This window comes from Sparus aurata, chromosome 17 (assembly GCF_900880675.1).
Source record: "Sparus aurata chromosome 17, fSpaAur1.1, whole genome shotgun sequence".
In the NCBI taxonomy this organism is placed as follows: domain Eukaryota; kingdom Metazoa; phylum Chordata; class Actinopteri; order Spariformes; family Sparidae; genus Sparus; species Sparus aurata.
Genome location: NC_044203.1, coordinates 8834060 through 8854139, shown reverse-complemented (window position 1 = coordinate 8854139; position 20080 = coordinate 8834060). Strand labels below are relative to the sequence as shown.

Here is a 20080-nt window from a genome sequence, read left to right as displayed (position 1 = left end):
TATGTAACTGCACTGCACGAAAAATTGCCTGATGTTTAATGGAAACAGACAAAATTAACATATGAACATACTGAAATGTTAGCCAAGTTACAAGAACCAAAAGCTCTTTCAAACTATTCTGTAACACATACCCTCTACTTCTATTACTACTACACCACCCACACATTAATAAGTAGTTTGTTGGGACACCCAGTTGCTCAGTTGGTAGAGCAGGCGTCCCATGTGCAGAGGCCTTGTCCTTGCTGCAGCGGGGTTCAAGTCCGTCCTGTGGCCCTTTGCTGCATGTCACCACCCCCTAATCCTGTTTCCTGTCATCTCTGATGTTTATTTAGATCCAATGCAAGACAAAGCAACCACATTAGATTAGCCATCCTAAGCTGTTGAAAAACGGTCCAAAACAAATTAGTGAAGAGAACATGAGGCTTTAGGGAACAAAATGTTTGTTTCGTTACAGTCAAACCCTTGATCTCTGAGATATAAAGTGCGATCACGTGGAAAGCCAAACATTTTTTCTCACACTCTAGAAAAAGAGCTATTTGCTAGCCATGAGGACATACTGACAGAGAACATACCAACAGTGGAAGGTTGTCGCCTTAAAAAACAGTGTTGTGAAGGCATTCCCAAATAAATACACTACCAGTCAAAAGTTTGGACACACCTTCTCATTTAATGGTTTTTTATTTATTTATCAGCTAAGTAAAGAGAAACGACAGCCCATCATTACTTTAAGAACTGAAGGTAAGTCAGCCTGGAAAATTGCAAAAAATTTGAATGTGTCCCCAAGTGCATTCGCAAAAACCATCAAGCACTACGACGAAACTGGCTCACATGAGGACCGTCCCATGAAAAGAGGACCAAGAGTCACCTCTGCTGCTGAGGATAAGTTCATCCGAGTCACCAGCTTCAGAAATCGCAAATTAACAGCACCTCAGACTAGAGCCCAGATGAATGCCACACAGAGTTCTAGTAGCAGACACATCTCTACATCAACTGTTCAGAGGAGACTGCGCGAATCAGGCCTTTATGGTCAATAGCTGCTAAAAATACACTATTAAGGAAAAGCAACAAGATATTTGCTTGGGCCAAGAAACACGGAATGGACATTAGACCAGTGGGAATCTGTGCTTTGGTCTGATGAGTCCAAATTTGAGATCTTTGGTTCCACCCGCCGTGTCTTTGTGCGACGCAGAAAAGGTGAACGGATGGTCTCTACATGCATGGTTCCCACCGTGAAGCATGGAGGAGGGGGTGTGATGGTGTGGGGGTGTTTTGCTGGTGACACTGTCAGGGATTTATTCAAAACTGAAGGCACACTGAACCAGCATGGCTACCACAGAATCCTGCAGCGACATGCCATCCCATCCGGTTTGCATTTAATTGGACCATCATTTCTTTTTCAACAGGACAATGACCCCAAACACACCTCCAGGCTGTGTAAGGGCTATTTGACCAAAAAGGAGAGTGATGGAGTGCTGCGCCAGATGACCTGTCATCCCAAACCCAATGGAGATGGTTTGGGATTAGATGAACCGCAGAGTGAAGGCAAAAGGGCCAACAAGTGCTCAGCATCTCTGGGAACTCCTTCAAGAGAGAATTTGAGAGAATGCCAAGAGTGTACAAAGCAGTAATCAAAGTATAGGGTGGCTGTTTTGAAGAATCTAAAATATAAAACATATTCAGAGTTATTTCACACTTCTATGTTTACTACATAATTCCATATTTGTTCATTTATAGTTTTGATGCCTTCAGTGAGAATCTAAATAATCATCAAATTAAAGAAAAAACATTAAATGAGAAGGTGTGTCCAAACTTTTGACTGGTAGTGTGTGTCACCAACAGAGACATGTGAAGTCACTTGAACACAACAGCAAACATTTAAAATTGCTGTGTAAATTGCATGTTTTTCATAGCATCTTTAATGGAATAGAGCATGTGCACGAAGGCTTGTAAATACACTATGCTGTAGGACACAGAGTGTGAACACTGAAATGGCCACTGAGAACAATTAGAGAAAGGCTCTCTATAATCTGAGGTAACAACAAATACAGTTTCTAACACTGACGTGAGCAGGCCCTGGGTATGGCACAACTGAGTAATTTATACCCAGATAAAAGCGCAGTAAGAATTTCTACGTGCACAAGTATGAGCATACACAAGAACAACAAACTGAGAAAGATTGAAAAATGAGAGCTGGTAGATGTGCCAGAGCTTTCCTTGGGGACAGAGTTCATTTGGCATTCCAGTAAAAGAACAGATCCAGGCTGACCTCAGCTGACCCGCTGGAGCCTGAGAGAGTACAACTCTCACTACACGCATTACCAGATTTTATGGTTTCACTATAATGAATCTCTTTATTTACCATCATTAACATAAAAAAAATTTTGAGGACACAGTCAAATAAAAAAAGAATACAGCCTCAAGCCTGAAGTGAGGAGCGAGCAACAGATCAAACAATTACAGTATAATCATTCAAATAATCACTGTCAGCAAATAGCTGACCCTGTCTGGCTCTCAATCATAAGGAGGGATGCTGTTTTCTAGGTAACGTTTTACTGGAGTCTCTGCCAGTCAGGCTGACCTTCGCAGTGACTTTTCCTCATTCAGTTTGGGGATTTTGTCTATATAGGTTGCCAGAGAAAGTAACTACAACAGCACAAAAGTGGAAGGCGACAAAGACGTGGGCCCAAAATCATATCACATAAACACTGCCAGTCAACTGCGGGAGCTTCCTGGCTCTTGTTGCCGGTGGCAGACGCTGTTATTCAGGCGGAATGTGAAGAAGAATTCTTAAACTCTGTATTTATTTTTTTTTCATAACTTAGCAAAGACACTTTCTGCGACCACATTACTGTTGTTTGGTCTTGTAATGTTGTTTTGCGCCTTTTCTTTTATTTGATGAGCAAAAGATCTGTTGTCAGACTGAGCACCATCAGACCGACAAAGCACGACCGACTTGTCCTGGGCTGCTGGCTTTTCAGTTCACACGGACATTGTCTCGCCTCAGTCTTCTGCTAAAAACACATTCCAACAACTTATGTAGTAAAAGAGTGAACTGGTGCTGTCAACATAAAAAGACCATCTAACACAATCACTTTGAGACACAGGTTCTCACACACACGAACAACACACAGACTTCAAAACGACTTCTAAAACAATAAGCTAGAGTACCTTTACGGCTTTTTCGGCCATGTTGACATGCTGGTTAAACACAGGCCAAGTCAGGCCAAGTCAGAACTACAGGGAAATTATAAAGGGCAAGCCCCGCCATATCTAAGCCTCCTCTTTTCCTTGACAAAGGAAGGTAAATCATCACCTTTCTGTGCAAAAGTAGAGGACCACCCTGAGTGACTCAGCAGTGCAGGAGAATGCCCCTCATTCCACTCAACTGATAATTAGACCTAGGATTCTACTAGCTCTAAACTTAGCCTGCAGAGACTCACCAGTGTGCTGTGTGAGCAGTGAGTGTGGAGCAAAGAAACCACCCACAAACAGACTGTGGCAGTTACCGCCTGGCATGGTGGTCATGCATCGACACAATGTGAAATAAGTTATCCTATTTCACATAGTTGGAACTCACAATACAGCAGAGGCATAAATAAAACAAGGGAGTAGATACACAAGATGATAAGACATACAGCTGGGCTCAAGCAGAGACATAGTATGTTCAAAGACAGTCTGGTAGATGGACAGGTATTCAGACAGCGATGACAGCATATCTGATTTGCACACAGACAAATGTGAGCAGTGAAACATGCATCAGCTGAGCCAGTGTAGCTGGCAAGTCAGTATCAGTCCAGTTGCATTCCTGGCCTGCCTGTCTCCTGTGTAATGCTGCATCTATGCACATTCCTGGGCCTCTATGGGGCTAGGGACAGTCAGTGCATTAGTGAGGCTTCCACTGCATCATGAACAGACACAGAGCAACCTCCTGGCAGGCAAGCTGAGCAGCTATTGACTGATGTGGGCTGTAAGTCAAACAATGTCCCTCCCTTTTCACCAAAGTGTGGAGCAAGCTGAAAACTGGGGGTGTGATCAGCAGCTTTATTTAAATGACAGGTTTAACCTTGTCCTAGCGTGTTCTGGGAAGACATTCAAAATGTTTCAGTGTAATTAATTAACTATCCTCCACTGAGTAAAGATTACACACAATATACGGTAGTTTAAATAGAAGAGAAATATAGCCAAGCATTGTGTTTTGAATCTGTCCCTACAAGGGATTAAAAGTGGCTCAAACAACAACGACAATAGCAGAGTAAACAGGGAAGGCATTGTTGAATATACAAAGAGAGGCAAGGCAGGCCGACAGGGAAAAGAAAAGGAAAGGTTTCCAGCCCCAACAAAGCCAGTACAGTCTCAAGCAGCCCCCCCCCCCCCCCCCAAACTTCCCCTCTTTCCTCCCTCATTTCACTCGAGAGAAGGAAATGAGGTAAGCATCCTGGCATTTCTGCTCAGCTGAGAGAACTAAGAGCTCAGGAAGAGGGTGTGAAATAGAAAGGAATTAACTGGAAAATTGGCAGTATGTGATACATGTCCCCTGGTAATGCTAAAGAAAAAGCCGAAAATAAATAAATACACCAATCTAAGCTATATTACTGTACACTCATTAACTGAGACCTGGGGACAAATAAAGTATTTTCAATGGAATTGAATTAAGATAACGCCATACCATAAATATCAAAGTAGCCAATCCAGTCAATATTTCTGGTTATATTAGTAGTAACTATGTAGTGTGTGCCCAGTGCCTTTTTCCAAACTACTTTCGCAAAATCTGTTCCTTTCCTTTCCCGTTCTCTCTTGTGTTCTCTCCATCTCAGTCACCTACTGTTGCTAATGTGCATGACTGTGCTGTTCTTTCATGACGCTAGCTCTGCAGTGTGAGCACTCCGTCATAGAAGTGAGTGAAAATTAAAAGTGTATAAATAAAAAGTTACGAGCATGCACTTTGAGTGTCCACATTTTAAAATAAGATTGGCAGACTCCATGGATTTGCTAAGCTGCGATGCTATTTTAAGCAACAACAATGTACAAATCATGCTGGTGCATCACATTGGACAGACACATTTGCATAAAGTTGAGGTTGAGTTGTGATTATGCAAATAAAGATGCGACGTCATTTTGGCAAATGACTTGCTCATGACATCCCTACTTTCCCTCTACTGCATTACATCCAAGGCCACTAAGTCTGTCCGTCCTCCCACTAAGACAGAGTTTCCTCCATCTTGGTTTGTAACAAGCCAATCACAGCCATAGCTGAGAACAGCCACAGGTCATGGTCCTGTACCCAGAACAACCACGTCCCCTTTGGTGAGGAAACAAACGCTGTGAAAGCACTGGCGCCAGATTGAAAACTGCTAGAAGTGACATGCCTAAAAGCTGCTGTGTTGCATTTTTCTTGTCAAACAATACAAAATCTCAAAAGGTGATGATTTTATTTACTTCCCCAAAGAATTAATGGCAGTTCAAGAAGAGATAAGAGGCTTCGGGTCATCCAAAGAGAAGATGAAAATTGTAAACCGTGAGACCCAACCTGTGAGTACGTTTGTCCTCGTCAAACACCTCATCGTTAGTTAATGATGTTACTGAATGAACCGTGCGCCGATTGTGTATGTAGAAAGAAGTGGATAAAAAAAAGAGCCTTTGTACTGTAACTACAGTAACTGTAGTTTTTACTGTGAATAAATAAGGCCCTGCTATAAAGCACCTGCCTTTATAATACAGTTTAGATAACTGGTCCGTCCACTCGACAGACCACCACGAGCAAAGGGTGTTTTAATGTTAATAATATACAAAAACTGAGCTGACCTGCCTTCCTATGATGAGGCTTGTAAACAGCATAAAGTAATGTTGGAAGTGGAGCTAAACCAGCCTGTTTTCATCTCCTCTCAGCTCAGAGGAAACGGTTGCATAATTAAGCACAAACGGCTGTCAAAACAGGGACAACAGCTCTGCTTCCCCACAGAGATGTGATTAGTTTACGATAAAGTCACATTGGACAGATTATAAAACAGCTAAACAAATTGTGTTAATGACAGAAAAGTTGATAGATTACAGAAAAATGACCTGGACATTTAATAAGGTAGTTGTGTGTGTCAGGTTCGACCACTTTGATGGAGACTGGGACTGGAAGGACATTCATCATCTACTATTTTTTTTTTATCTATTTAAAGACACCGATTGTTTATTGGCAACAACACTATATAATTGTTTGCCTGAAGTGTTTTGGCCATAGTGTTTTGGTTGCTAATACCCAAAAAAAAAAAAATACTGTTTTCTTATTTTATGCTGTTTATTCAGCAGAGTCGTTTCAATTTGTAGTCAACCTAGAAAGATTGCTTTCATCCAAAAGGGGGCTGGTACGTGATGTAAGGGCAGAGTACCTGGATGGGTTTATCTCATCTATTTTGGTTGTTAGGTTTGTCAAGTTTGATACAATGACTGACAGAGCGCCATCTGTCCAGATGTGAAAAGTCACACATCATATGTTTCACTGCTCTGAAGGTCTATCCAGATGTGTCTAGTCTACAGGTTCATCTAGGCTCACAGTCCTCAGATCAAAACTTTCAAACTAGGTAGAACTAATCAAATATGAATCAAGATTCTTCAATACCTGTTTCTCGCTTAAAATTGTTTTCAGCAATACATTTAAGTGTACTGTTTAGCTGTTATTTCACAAAGTCTGACTAGTCTGCTATTTTTTTCCTGATTGAAAACAAATCACAACTGCCACAACTTGCAGGCATCACTCAGCGCTACTGCAAACGTTTCATTGCTCTGATTGGCACTGTTGGAGTCATATTTTTTTACTTCTCCAGTGCATTCAACACCATCTGTGTGATTCTACTGGGTGAGAAGCTGACAGCGATGCAGGTGGATTCCCCCCTTGTGACCTGGATTATTGACTATCTGGGCTGGGCAGCATAACTTATGCAGGCAAGCATAGCGAAGAGTCTATTGCAAATTCAAATTAACAGCAAATGAAGGCTAATGAAAGAAACTGTTTACAGCACTATATTGAGTTAGTGAGTACCTCTGCATTGCAGCTTAGATAACATTCTTTTTGGGGAGGTAAGGAAGAACTTGTAGTTTTTAGCTTGACAAGATCTATTCATTTCCACCTGACAGACTACCAACCACCCCAGAGTTTGTCTGACAAATCAAACCACCATCTTACTTTCTTGCATCAAAAATGTATATACAGTTTAGCACAATGAGATAGGCGCCTGATCATACAAGATTTATAGATTTAAGTCGTCATCAATGACAGCTCCCTGATGTCTTTGTCAAACCACCGCCACCTAATCTTGCAGCTGTGTTTACCACAGAGAAGTAGAGGGAGGTCACACATGTGTCCTTACAAACACACAGACACACATAGAATGAGAGAGTGAGAGACACAGAGAGAGAGACAGAGAGACAACACAGGTCAGGTCACCATGCTGGGCTAATGACCTTTCTTTGGAGGAACACACAGGTCGGGACATCGTGCTGCTAAGCCCAGTGAGGCTTTTGACACTGGTAACACTGGTATTGCTGGAGAGCTGCCTGTAGCACTCATACAATAGAATAAATGTCCTCTCATCACAAAAAGTTATTAGTAAGAGTCTCCATTAGATATCTGTAGTGATGATTAATAAAACTGTGGTAAGGACTTTCTACGGTTTTTTTTCTCCTAATTTACAATATTTTCTTTTTAGTATATAAGCAGTATTGCAGTCTTTCTTCAAACAAACAGCAAACAGAATAGAAAGAGAAGTTGCTGTTGTATGCAACCAATTTCTAACAGTGAAAAAAAATCTCTGTAGATAACATTACTCTTGGCCAGTAACCTTTAAACTGAGCACTCTTAATAGTCAATTGACATCACAGCAAACACAAGGCCAACAACCAGTCACTGACTTTTGCTTATGTACAATCTAAATAAACTATTACAATTATGTGTTCGACACTGTATATGTGTTATTATTATAAATATTTAGGGTGAACAATACATATCGGACTGATAAATGATCAGCCCTATATTAGGAAATGTATATTATCCAGTGTGTACCAGCCTATTTAAACCACTGTTAACTGAGTAAACTTATGGATTTCTATATGTTTGAAGAATATTAGAAACATTTGGGTTTTTAGATATATAAATCAGAATTCTCACATATTATACTTTTTTATGTCAAGAGCAGCATTTAAAAAGTCTGATGCAGTCAGTGGCTGTTTGTGCCTTGAAAGTTGGTTTGTAACAGGTTGTTGCCAGTGCTGAAGATCTTTTTACAGTTTCAGAGAAAGATTATTGTAATACATGTTCCACAAGGGTTCAAAGAGGAGGAGAAAAGTTTGAATACAACTAATCTTATGACAGCCAAGAGCTTTTTAAAATAAGAGTGTGAAATAATGGGTTATCTGTACTGACAATGAGAAGCAGGTAAGTATTGGTTGTCTGTATCGACTGAAAGTGTCAATTTTGTACAACTCTGGAAATATTATTATTAAAACATTGTCACGTACTAATCCCAACACAAAAGGCCTTATATCATAAAGACAATAGCAACACTTGCCATCCTTGACGTAATATCGGTGCGTTCAAACATCCATCCATCTTCTTTCGCTTATCCAGGGCGTTCAAACATTCAATAGCATTCTTTGAGTATCTGAACTGAGCTGTGGTTTGTACACTACAGAGAACCATGAGGATGACAGCTTGTGGCTGCACCCTTCCTTATTTTTGATATATAGCCAGCCTACAAGTTGGCAACACATTCAAACTAAAATGACAGGACAAACACAGTGTGCATAAAAAAACAAAACATCCACCAATGGTTGTTCAGTCTTTCTTCAGCCATGGATCATAAGATAAGCAGAACAACTATACTGCAGGGCATCTGGCACAGAAAAACACAACTTGCACTCCGCTTTACAGTACATTTACTATAATGGCACAGTCCCCCTACATAGTGACTAAGTGGGGCTCTTACTTGTCTTTCAAATTCAGGCTGGGCTGACTGAACCCCAGAAAACTGCAGCTATGTCTGTACAGTTAAGTCCCTGGTATACAAATACCATACCCATACTTAAATGATATATCGTGACGAAGATCAAGTTGATTCAAGTGACTCCCCATCTCCTAGTGTTAAAAATATACTGTTATCAGCTTCTAATTCATTGCTTCAATATAAGTAATATGTATTTATATAACCTTAAGGTAGAAAATCCATGTTTGTATTATGTATTATTTCTATCCTAGCAGAGTGGTGGTCTGCACCTTTATCTTGGAGTGGCAGGTAGTGACAGAAGTATCAAAGGTAGTGACATAATCATTTGCACGTCAACTGACAAACCAGAGGACAGATAAAATATTCAACGCATATCCTACCAGTTTCCCTATTTTTCACCCCTCAAAAATGGGCAGAGGTAGGAAGCACCTAGCCACTGACACTGATCTTAGTTTAACATTACATTTTTTTTTTCTGTGTGACAAACACGTTACAAAACCTTCTGAAATGCCAACTTTTTCTTCCCATCAGTCCTGTAGCCATAGTTTAGCACACAGCTGCAGCACTTGACGTTAGTAAGAGACAACTCAACCTTTAATGGTTTAATGTTGATTGACTGTGAACTAAAGTGTAGCACTCCCAGTGTATTGGCCAGAAGCTGTTATAATTTATAACGTCATGCCAACAGTTGGCACTACGTTATATGCGTTACTGCGCGTTTTTTCCGATTTCCCAATAACGTTAGATTGATAGCTAGGTTAGCCAAATAGTTCATTGTGTTTAATGTCAGTTTACGTCACCCCACAAATGACCACCACCTGGTACACGTGTCCAGACAGAAAATAGGACACATGACGTTTGTAAAATATAGCTATGAGCCGCTAGAAATGTTCCATGTGTCTCAGCTTGCTTAACTGATGTTAACCAGAATACCAGCCAGCTAACCACCAAACACAGCGAGCATTAGCAGCTGGCTAGCAAGGTTAGCTATAAACGATGAGAACATACCGTCTGTTGCCAGTGACACTTGTTCCGCAGACAGTAACAGAGACGAAAGGCAACGCAGAGCTCTCCACAAACGATTTCAGGTTAATTAATCAGTGGTCCCGGTGCAGTGCCGTTAATTACTTCCCCACTGCTACTAGCACTTATTTTCCTCTGTCTTCGGTCCCACCTATCCGTTCAGTTTCGAACGACAACAGCTTGTACAGAGCTTGCTCTGTTGTTCACTGTTCTCGTCCTAGCTCGGAAAATTCAAATCGTATCGCGAGACTTTGACCAAGGATTCATAGGCCTCTGTTGGCTTGTTTCACATTTCATTATCCAAGGGGGCTGCTTTATAATCTACAAAACATAAGAATGATAATAATAATAATAATAATAATAATAATAATAACAATAAATAATAATATTGTAATACAATAAATAAGAAGAAGAAGAAGAAGAAGAAGAAGAAGAAGAAGAATATGATGATGATGATGATGATGATATTAATCATTTTCTGTTGGGAATAAGGTTTGTTACCGTCCAAATAAAAGTCAGAGGGATCAAAAAGCACAAATACATTTGGACTTTTTTATGATCTATACATGTGATTAAATATGTATATATTATTTTTTTGTGTGTTTTCAATTTGGTTTTGATCTACATGGGCAGACATTCATATAGTACATTAAAGATGAACTGGCAAGCAGGGCAGCTTCAGACAGACACATCTAATCCAAACTAGAGAGGATTACATGATAGCTCTTGGTGTGTTTATCATTATTTAAAGAGACACAAGAGGAAGTGATAACTGAGTGGGTAAGTTTTACAGCTTTGATAAATACTGCCACTCACACATTCACAGACATTTCAGAAACACCATGTTTACTTGTGGCAAGGATTCGTTACAGCGAAGCCTAACTAGGGAGGAAAGCTGACCAAAACAAGGAACAGCCTGAACCAGACTGTGGAAATCATGTGATAGCAGGAATTTAGGGTAATCTGAGGGTTTTTTCACAAGTAGGTGCAGGTCGGGGTGTATTCACATCATGCAAATACTTTACAAGGCATCTTGTAGTTACTTAAGTGTGTATGTACACAACTGCAAATCTTACAGAACACAGGACCTAACACTCAGGCTACACAAAAGCTTGATCCTCATGAATATTACACATGAGAATCAGCACAAAGACTCCTCTGTGAACGGAAGGCAAACACAGCACTGATGGTGCTGTCAAACTGCAGTGATGGAAAGGTATCAAAATCCTCCCTTTGTGAAAGATGAATAGATATGAACAAACACAGAGTCAAAGCGGGATAATCCCATGAAATCCCTGTGGAGCGTTGTTTTGGGTCAGCCGTGTACTGTTTGTCTGGAAATATGTTTACAGTCTGGTCCAGATTCAACAAGGGCTGTTTTAGAGAGTGTTTTTGTGTCATGGGAGAGATTGGAAGGCCATTCAGCCTCTATAAACGCTGTAGTCGATATATTAAATGGGTTTTCGATTGAATAATACAATGTAAGTTTAGTAAGCATTTGAGATGTGATAAAAGCACAAATCCCACTTTAATGATCAAAAACTTGGTTGGAGAGAGACTGAAGACTGATTCCAGCCAGAGCTCCATCTCCTTCCTCACAACCAACTTCCTCAATAAAGAATACAATTTGTGATGGTCCCCTTCATAAATGAGTGGCAACAGAAGATAGATTGATTTGCTGTTACTCTCAGGTTACGGGACAGGATGCTGCACGAGTTCCGGTATCAACGTTTCATACAATTTTAGACACAAACATGAAATCTTCCGTATCCGAAAGGACAGCAACCTGATTGTGTCTACAGCACATTCACGCATGCCGCAAATATGAGAAAAAAATAAAGTTAATGTGCCTACTCCGTCAGCCTATTGACAAGCTCAACTCTCTGGTCTGGTTGGAAGGGTGTCTCTGATTAAATGAGGTGAAGATATTGACATGTCATTTCCCCTATTCCATTAAATATGTAAGAGATGGTACCATTTAAAGTGCAAACAAAATAGGCACTGTAGGAAAAACTGTAGAGGCTGTGAGAGACACACAATAAACAAGACAGCCACAAATGTAAACACATGCCAGCTGATAGGTACAGTGCCATTCTTCATAGGATGGACTTGGCATGGCTTCCACACGCTGACGTATATGGTTAAAACTCTCATTTCCTTTACAAAATAAAATGCCATTCTTCAAATGTTTGGGTTGAGATCAATTTCAGAGTGGGAACTGAAGGCTTGTTTGCTTAAAAAAAAATAAAAATAAAAAGTGTCAACTTTTCAAATAAACATTCTTAAAATCCAACACCTCACAAAAAAATGAATGATTAACAACCATGGGCCATTTGCTACGGATAATATAAATATAATCCAAGTGATAAATCAGATACCATACAAATAAAGTACAGATTAAAAATTAACCCTCATAAAGATTCAGGTAAGCAATATACACGATTCAGGGAAAGTTTGTGCGATGTGCTCAGTAACAGTGACATCTGCTGGAAGACAACAGTAGATATCCATCATGCTCTGAGATAGAGGCACATCGACTTGCGACTGGAAGTTCCAGCTGACATAAAAAGGAGGAAGGGTCAATATGTCAGTGAATCTTGCTTTGGTGCCAGGCTGTGGTGTTGACTGAATTCAAGTCAATAGAAGATGCCTTGAAGAAAATGCCAAATCTTACACCATCGACATCATGACCTCTGATGAAGATATACCTCCCAAAAAAGCACCACACTTCACACAATAGGTTAATGACATCTTCGTATACACATTTTCTTTCACTAAATTGCTGAAGGAAAGGCTGCTGCTGCTGGCACTGTAATTGCAGTCTCATCATTGTTTGGACCTGCCCAACAGACTGCACAGTCTTGCCTCAAAGTAAGTTTCAGTCCTTTTTAGGGTCCTTGCACCAACACAGGAAAACATCTTCACAATGACAGCTCAGTGCAATAAATCTGGGATGGTTCTGTTAATAATTTTGTGAAATTGATATCAAATCTTTGTGCAGAACTCCTCCTGTTCACGAGGACAATGCAGAAATAAAAAAGGCATATATTTTGAATGAGAATTTATTACAGCCAGCAGTTTACAATACAAATCACCTTTCAAAATGCTCAGCTACAACCTTTCTGAACATTGCTGATATTCTGAGCACTGACACAGTAAAATGACATAAAACAGAGGAATGCATTCAAATTTTATAATCTCAATTTTCTAAGTTTTGCTTTTTTTTTTCAACAAATTTTTGTTTATGATCAAGGTCTAGTCAAACCATCCATAGACCTGGCAGAGTCAATTGTTTTCTTCTTTTTTTAAGAAATGATTTATCATTTTGCGATGTTTTCAGAGTTTTAGGTTTTTCAATGTTTAATTTTTTTTTCTCTTTTTCCATCGGTGAAGCAGGTTTCAAAAGCTCAATCTGTGAGACAAAAAAGATGGGATAGAAAAGCTTATGTTAAAGTGCACTTCTTACACCATTATATTTCCATGTACATCTGTTATCTAGAAGTTTTTTAAAAATCTCCACACACACACACACCTCAGACGCTGGGAACGCCAGCGGGGGTGGTTGACTTCTGAGCAGCCTCCTTCGCCTGGTGGGCCTGAAGCACAGCAACAGCCTCATCCACCTAAAATAAACAAAAAACACACTTAATGATGCATATGAAGCATTACCGATGAACTCATTCAAGCAACATGATTAGTAAAACCCGAGTTCCGCCTTGTGATGGTGTTGCTGTTGCTAGAAACAAGTATACAAGCAACTGTATACTGACCTTTGAGCGCAGTGACTCAGGTGACTCAAGCATGTGGAGAAGCTCCGAGTTGTCGATCTCAAGCAGCATACCAGTGATCTTGCCTGCCAGGCTAGGGTGCATGTTCTGGATCAGGGGGAACAGACGCTCACCTGCAGGAAGAAAAACCATCATTAACAACCATCTTGACTGAACAAAACTAACTGAATGTGAATACACACAAAACTTACAAACTAACTTTAAAGATACATTTCCTACTGCACAAACCAGTTCTGTTCATGCAAATCCCATATAAATGTGGGTAGATGATGTACTAACCCAGCATCTGCTTCTGTTCCTGAGGGGGGGCAGCGGCCAGCATAGAGGCAGTCAGGGGTTCCTGTCCTTGCACATGGACAGCAGGCTAAGAAAGGAAAAAGGGAACAAATTGTTCTGGTAAAGGACTGACCATACAGCTACCATCAACTAGAAACCATCAAAATCTATTTTTATACAACACAAAGAGGTGAATAGTGGTGTGTGGCAACAACTGGACTGATTCAGATTCAAATTCAGCTTATTGGTCATGCTTCTTGCCAAATCCAGGTTACTGTTCTTGACATTAATCTCCTCATAAATTCTATGGTATGAATCTTTGGCTAAAAGGTAAATTTAAAAAATCGAAGAAGCGAGAAGTCAAGCACAAGTTTTACATTAACGTCCTCATGGTAGCTTTATATTGAGCTGGACACACCCATAGCAGGTACAAGGGTACAATGATCTTAACTCAGGACATTAGAAAATCCAATTTACTTTATACCATGCTGTGAATTCTTTGCCCAAGTGAAATATAATCATTAAAAATGGTTGCATGTAAAGGGTGAATTCTACATAGTATGAGGCCAAAAGTTTTCTTCAGTAATCAATGAGTACAACACATGAAAGTACATATCTTATCTATATCAAGAGTTCTTACCTGCTGCATGGCAACCTGTGGCTGGGAGGCCATGTGTTGCTGGGGGTTGCGCACACCGGCAGCATATTTGTACTGGGGCATGGTGCGCACTGGGGCGGCAGTGGCTGAAGCACCAGTAGGGCGCTGGCCGAGGGCCTGGGTCGCTGAGGTGAGGAGAGTGAACAAAAGATGAGCGTGACAAGCAAAAGAACAAAACAAAGCATATTATGTTTTCTCAATGCTGAAATACTTACGCATACGCTGTGAGGCCATCATCCGTGGGACCTGGGTGTTGGCGGTGGCGGTGGGACGGATGGTATTGAAGGTCTGGGGCCTGGGAGCAGATGGGCGCATGGCATTGGGCATGTTTTGGAAGTCTGAAGGAAGAGGAAACATTTGAGATCACCAGTGGAGTAGTTGGAATTCCTTTTTGCAGTGGTTTCAGCTCTGCAGTCAAATTTCCAGCAGTGACCAAACTGTTAGTTACAATCACATGAATAATGACAGTTTCATTAAATTATCTACTTACGCTGAGGACGCACTCCTTGAGTGGCCCAACGGGGGCTGGGGCGAAGCTGGGCCAACTGGTTGGCAGAGTAGTATGCAGCACGATTTTGGGCCTGAGAAGGATGAAGACAGATTTATCATTTCATGGTCTCTGCCAAAGTGGGTACTGAAACATTATTTATTATTATAAACATAATTTTGATCCAATTCCCTACAAGGAACACAAGTCGCTTATTACAGCTATACAGCTGTGACTAACCTGAGGTATAGCCGCCATGAAATAGCCTGAGGGTGGGGCAGGTTGATATGGATTGAGGACCGGGTTGGGCACTGCACGGACTGTGGCCATCCTCTGCATGTACTGGTTGGTAAGGTGGGCCTGGCGCTCTTCCTTGCGCTGAGCCAGGGCCACATATAGTGGCTTTGTGGCAACAATACGCCCATTCATCTCCGTTACAGCCTTAGTGGCCTCCTCGGGTGAAGAGAAGCACACGAAGCCAAAGCCTTTGCTGCGTCCACCCTCCATCATCACCTATGGGAGGAGAAACTAGTTAAGCATCCATTCTGATAAAAAAAACCCATCTTGTTAATCAAAATTATAGATTACAACCTAGGATAACAGAATCACAATTCAAGTCAATTAAGTCTTCACCTTAGCACTTGTTATGGTTCCAAATGGAGAGAATTCTTTACGCAGACGCTCGTCGTCCAAGCCATCATCCAGGTTTTTCACATACAGATTGACACCCTGTTATATGGAAAATGACAATGACATGTTATGTAAAAAAAACAAAAAACACATGAAGATCAAGTCAAATCATCATAATTTGTCAATATGTCACATTAAAGCTACAACTGTTAAATTGCGTGTCAAAATAACTGCTCTGTGATACGATTGTTGAAACAATCTCTTTCAACAGAATAGAAGGCACCCAAACCTGGTATCTGGTCATTCGATCCTGTTTCATCTGCTCAAATTTACGCTTGAGCTCATTCTGGCGCTCCCCTTTCTTCTGTGCACGACCCACATAGACTTGCCTGCCATTCATTTCTTTACCGTTCATGTCATCCACTGCCTGCAATGATAAAAGAAACAGTCAAAAAGACAAACAAAAGCAGTTTTCAATTATCTAGATAAATATGATAGGGTATGTCCCCTTGAAGAAAGAAATAAGGATGTTATCCAAACCTTCTGTGCATCTTCATGTCTCTCAAAGCTGACAAACCCAAATCCCTTGGATTTGCCACTCTCGTCAGTCATGACCCGGATACTGAGTGCCGGCCCTAGGAAATAAAACATTTAATTCATAGATGGCCACATCACACTGGTAACATGGTTGGCGCATACCATGTCTGAAATTATGTCAGCGCCTTACCATATTTACCGAATAATTCCTTCAGCTTTTCGTCGTCCATGTCCTCCCCAAAGTTCTTGATGTACACATTGGTAAATTCTCTGGCACGTGCCCCAAGCTCAGCCTCCCTCTCCTTGCGTGATTTGAATCGCCCGACAAATCTGTTGGTCAAATGATGTAACATTAGAACAATTAACATATAAGACAAAACTATGTCCAAATTTAATTTAGCAACTCCTGGATTTACCATAATATGACAATTACTTTTTCTGGAGTATCAACAGACAACCCTTCCTAAGGTCCTGCTCAAAGCTGTTAAGAGAAATAACTCTACAGCTTTTTCAGCTTCTCTTCCAACCAAATTATAAAGATGGATTTCTGGTGCATCTTGAGAATTCTATGAATTGATTAAAGTAAGCAGTGTTGACTGCAGTTAAGATTTGCCCCAAATCAATTCAGAGTTTATAAATCTTCCCAGCGGTACTAACTTGCAACCATGGACTTCCCAGAGTGCAGTATTTAAAAAAAAAAAAGGTTTGTACCAATTGCAGTTGTCAAAAACCATTAGCCATTGATAAGAATCTTAGCCAACCATCATTTGCAAACTGTGCATTGCCATTAGTGCCGGGATCCATGAACCAGGGAGGTTGCCAACGCTGAGCTTTTTTTTTGAGACACAGAAGCCTTTTAACTGCTGTTAACACAGCCTCTGAGTAGTCAACATGTCTGGGACATAGCCAGTTGGTTGGACAGACTCAACCCAGTGCATCATGTCAATAACTGATCAACAATTTTGTAACGAACATACGCGTTTCTATAGTGTCCAATCGGCTTTTCAATGCTTGGCACCAAGTTCAAGTTCAACTGGACCTGGTCCACCTTCGCCATACAATACATTATCTCCAAATAGCATCTCATTGCATGAGGCATTTTAGACAACCGAACAGTTTGCTGGACCAAGGAACATGTTAATGTCAAGCCCTGCAACATGATGATGCCCCTTAGTATCTGTGTAATATGAAGCTCAAAGTCATTCATTGCCGTTTTGAAGGAAGAGACTTAAATAAATTAACAAAATGTTTAGTGTGCAAGTTTAAACACATTCGGAATCTTTAACACTTTTGCTGTTAGCAGGTATGTTTTTTCACACAATTGGCTGTGTGAGACCACACAGATCAGCTTCAGTACAAGATGCAGTTAAATACACACTTTGATTAGATGTACAAGGCAAAAAATGACAACTCTCACAAAATTTCATCTGCCCTACAAAGTAATTGTAGTCAACACTTACACTTTTCTGTCATTGAGCAACATGCCATTCATTTTCTCAATGGCCCGCTCAGCAGCCTCGTGGGTTTCAAAGTGCACAAAGCCGTAACCCTTTGAACCATTTTCATCACAAACCACCTTGGAAAAGGGAGATTTGAGCATGTCAAAAACAATCCCAAAAACCATGCATTTAAAAACACATCAGACAGACAGTCTGCACCACCCTGGTGCAATCTTAGTCATGCAAAGTAGTTGTCTGTATGTAAAGCAGTCAAACACAAAACAGAGTGAATGCAGCCCCACCTACCTTGCAGGACAAGATGTTTCCAAATGCAGAAAAGGTGTCATAGAGAGCCTTGTTATCAATGGACTTATCCAGGTTCTTGATGAAGATGTTGCCCACTCCACTCTTCCTCAGGGAGGGGTCCCGCTGAGACCACATGATGCGGAGAGGCCTGCCTTTGATCACATCGAAGTTCATGGTGTCCAGGGCTCTCTCAGCTGTGAAAAAACAGGCCCCAAACAACAAAATCCTAATCACACTGGGGTTCAATGTCCATTTTGTCTACTGCAATAACTTCAGCAATTCTATGTTCAATTAAGAAGATGTATATCATTATTCAAGTAATTGCATGACAGATGTATGACATTTTCAGTACTAAATCATTAAATTGTGTCACATCAACTTGTTAACTACGGCACCAGTGGTGCCAATTCCAAATGAAATGCTCAAACATGGCTTGTGTGCTGGATGTTCAAAATGGAGTCAGATGGTGCATCAGCCCTCAAACTAGTCCCTGCTGTACTACGTGGTGGTAAAACCTACCGTCAGCAGGTTGCTGGAAATTGACATAGGCATAGCCAAGGGATCGGCGGGTGATCATGTCTCTGCATACTCTGATGGAAAGAATGGGCCCAGCCGGGCTGAATTTCTCGTAGAGCATGGCCTCGGTAACGTCTGGATGCAGGTCTCCCACATAGAGTGAAGCCATTGGGTAGCTAGGCGCGCTGGGATTCATGTCTGACGACGCGTGTTCTCAGGCAATAAGACAAACTGTATGGTTGCAATAACTCAGTATTATGCTGACAAATGTAAGTCAATATCAGCCTCTAATGTGGACTGATGATTTATATCAGCCTCTTCGGTGGCTTCACAAAAATTACGGGCGCACACGCTGTTAGCTGTTTTAACAGTTAGCAACGTGGGCTAGTTAGCTTGATTAGCAAAATGTCGGAACGTGGCCTAGCTGATGTGGCTCACAGACTTAACAAATTGCAATCTGTACTATTTCACAGTTAGATAGTTAGATAAACTGTCGATAGTATTCGAAGCGAATGTCCTCGTTTACAGTTACTGGAATGACAAAGCCCTTAAAGGGAAAAAAATGTGGTTAGCTAAGATAACTTGCTATCGTTGGTCACCCACGCTTTCAACAATACCGCTAACAGCTTAGCTTTCTAGCGTTCTTCTCGTTCCGTCTTTCGTTTTTTCGAAGGCAGCGTCTTCTTCGCGTTGCTTGAGTTGGCAAATGAAATCCTGCTTCACCGATTTTTTTTTTTCTTATAAAAATATGTCTGCGTGTGCTCTCTAGCTTTTGGTTTGTTTCATAATAATAAAATGTGTGCCGAGACTAGCTCCGGAGCACACCCTACGCAGACGGATTACCGGAATGAAAGGAAGGTCGGCGGAGGTTGTTTCCCGATTGCAGTCGAAACCACGGCGCGTTTGCCACCAAGGTTGACGTCACAAATCTCGCGATACTTTATTTCATTTAATTCCGATCATCACGGATAATTATCTGCATTGACTTAACAAGTTTCCTAGTTCTCATAGTTATCGTCTGTCAAGGAATGCGTGTATAATTCGCTGGGCCAATAGCCTGAGTCATTCTCCTCTCCTGTGCACTGTTGTCGGCATTTATTTTTCTCAAGTGAGAAGAATGAAAGAGAGAAGTAATTTATATACAGCTGTTTTAAAGCAGACTATGGCTGAAATAAAACAAGAAATTAGCAGATACATCTGTTGGTAGCCGATATTTAATAGTTGGAGCCATGATCATTAATGCAAGCAACACTATGTAACTTTTTTTTTTTACCTAAAAAAAAACCCAGCTAAGGCAAAATATCAATTTCTTCATAATGTTGATTAAAATATGTGAGCATTTATGCATCAGAGATGTCATCAGCACATATTCCTGACTGTTTTGGCTTGACAGAGTACATTTTATGCATAACTCTTTGGCTGAGGGTTAGACC

The 20080-nt window shown here is 40.8% G+C and overlaps 1 protein-coding gene across 2 annotated transcripts; it reads right to left on the bottom strand.

Moving 5' to 3' along the window:
- Positions 1-13056: 13056 nt before the first annotated feature.
- Positions 13057-19526, bottom strand: LOC115567413 (polyadenylate-binding protein 1-like). Of its 2 annotated transcripts, none has more exons than XM_030393992.1 (15): positions 18651-19526; positions 18132-18325; positions 17847-17962; positions 16577-16716; positions 16390-16484; positions 16139-16276; positions 15853-15948; positions 15460-15732; positions 15223-15313; positions 14948-15070; positions 14715-14857; positions 14078-14162; positions 13781-13911; positions 13543-13633; positions 13057-13422 (listed from the first exon to the last, which is right to left on the bottom strand). In XM_030393992.1, the coding sequence occupies exons 1-14, from the start codon at positions 18841-18843 to the stop codon at positions 13544-13546; spliced, it is 1908 nt and encodes a 635-aa protein (XP_030249852.1). In that variant the 5' UTR covers positions 18844-19526; the 3' UTR covers positions 13057-13422; position 13543. The 2 variants fall into 2 exon arrangements, with proteins under 2 accessions (XP_030249852.1, XP_030249853.1); XM_030393993.1 differs by having other exon boundaries at positions 16586-16716.
- Between the last annotated feature and the right edge of the window lie 554 nt (positions 19527-20080).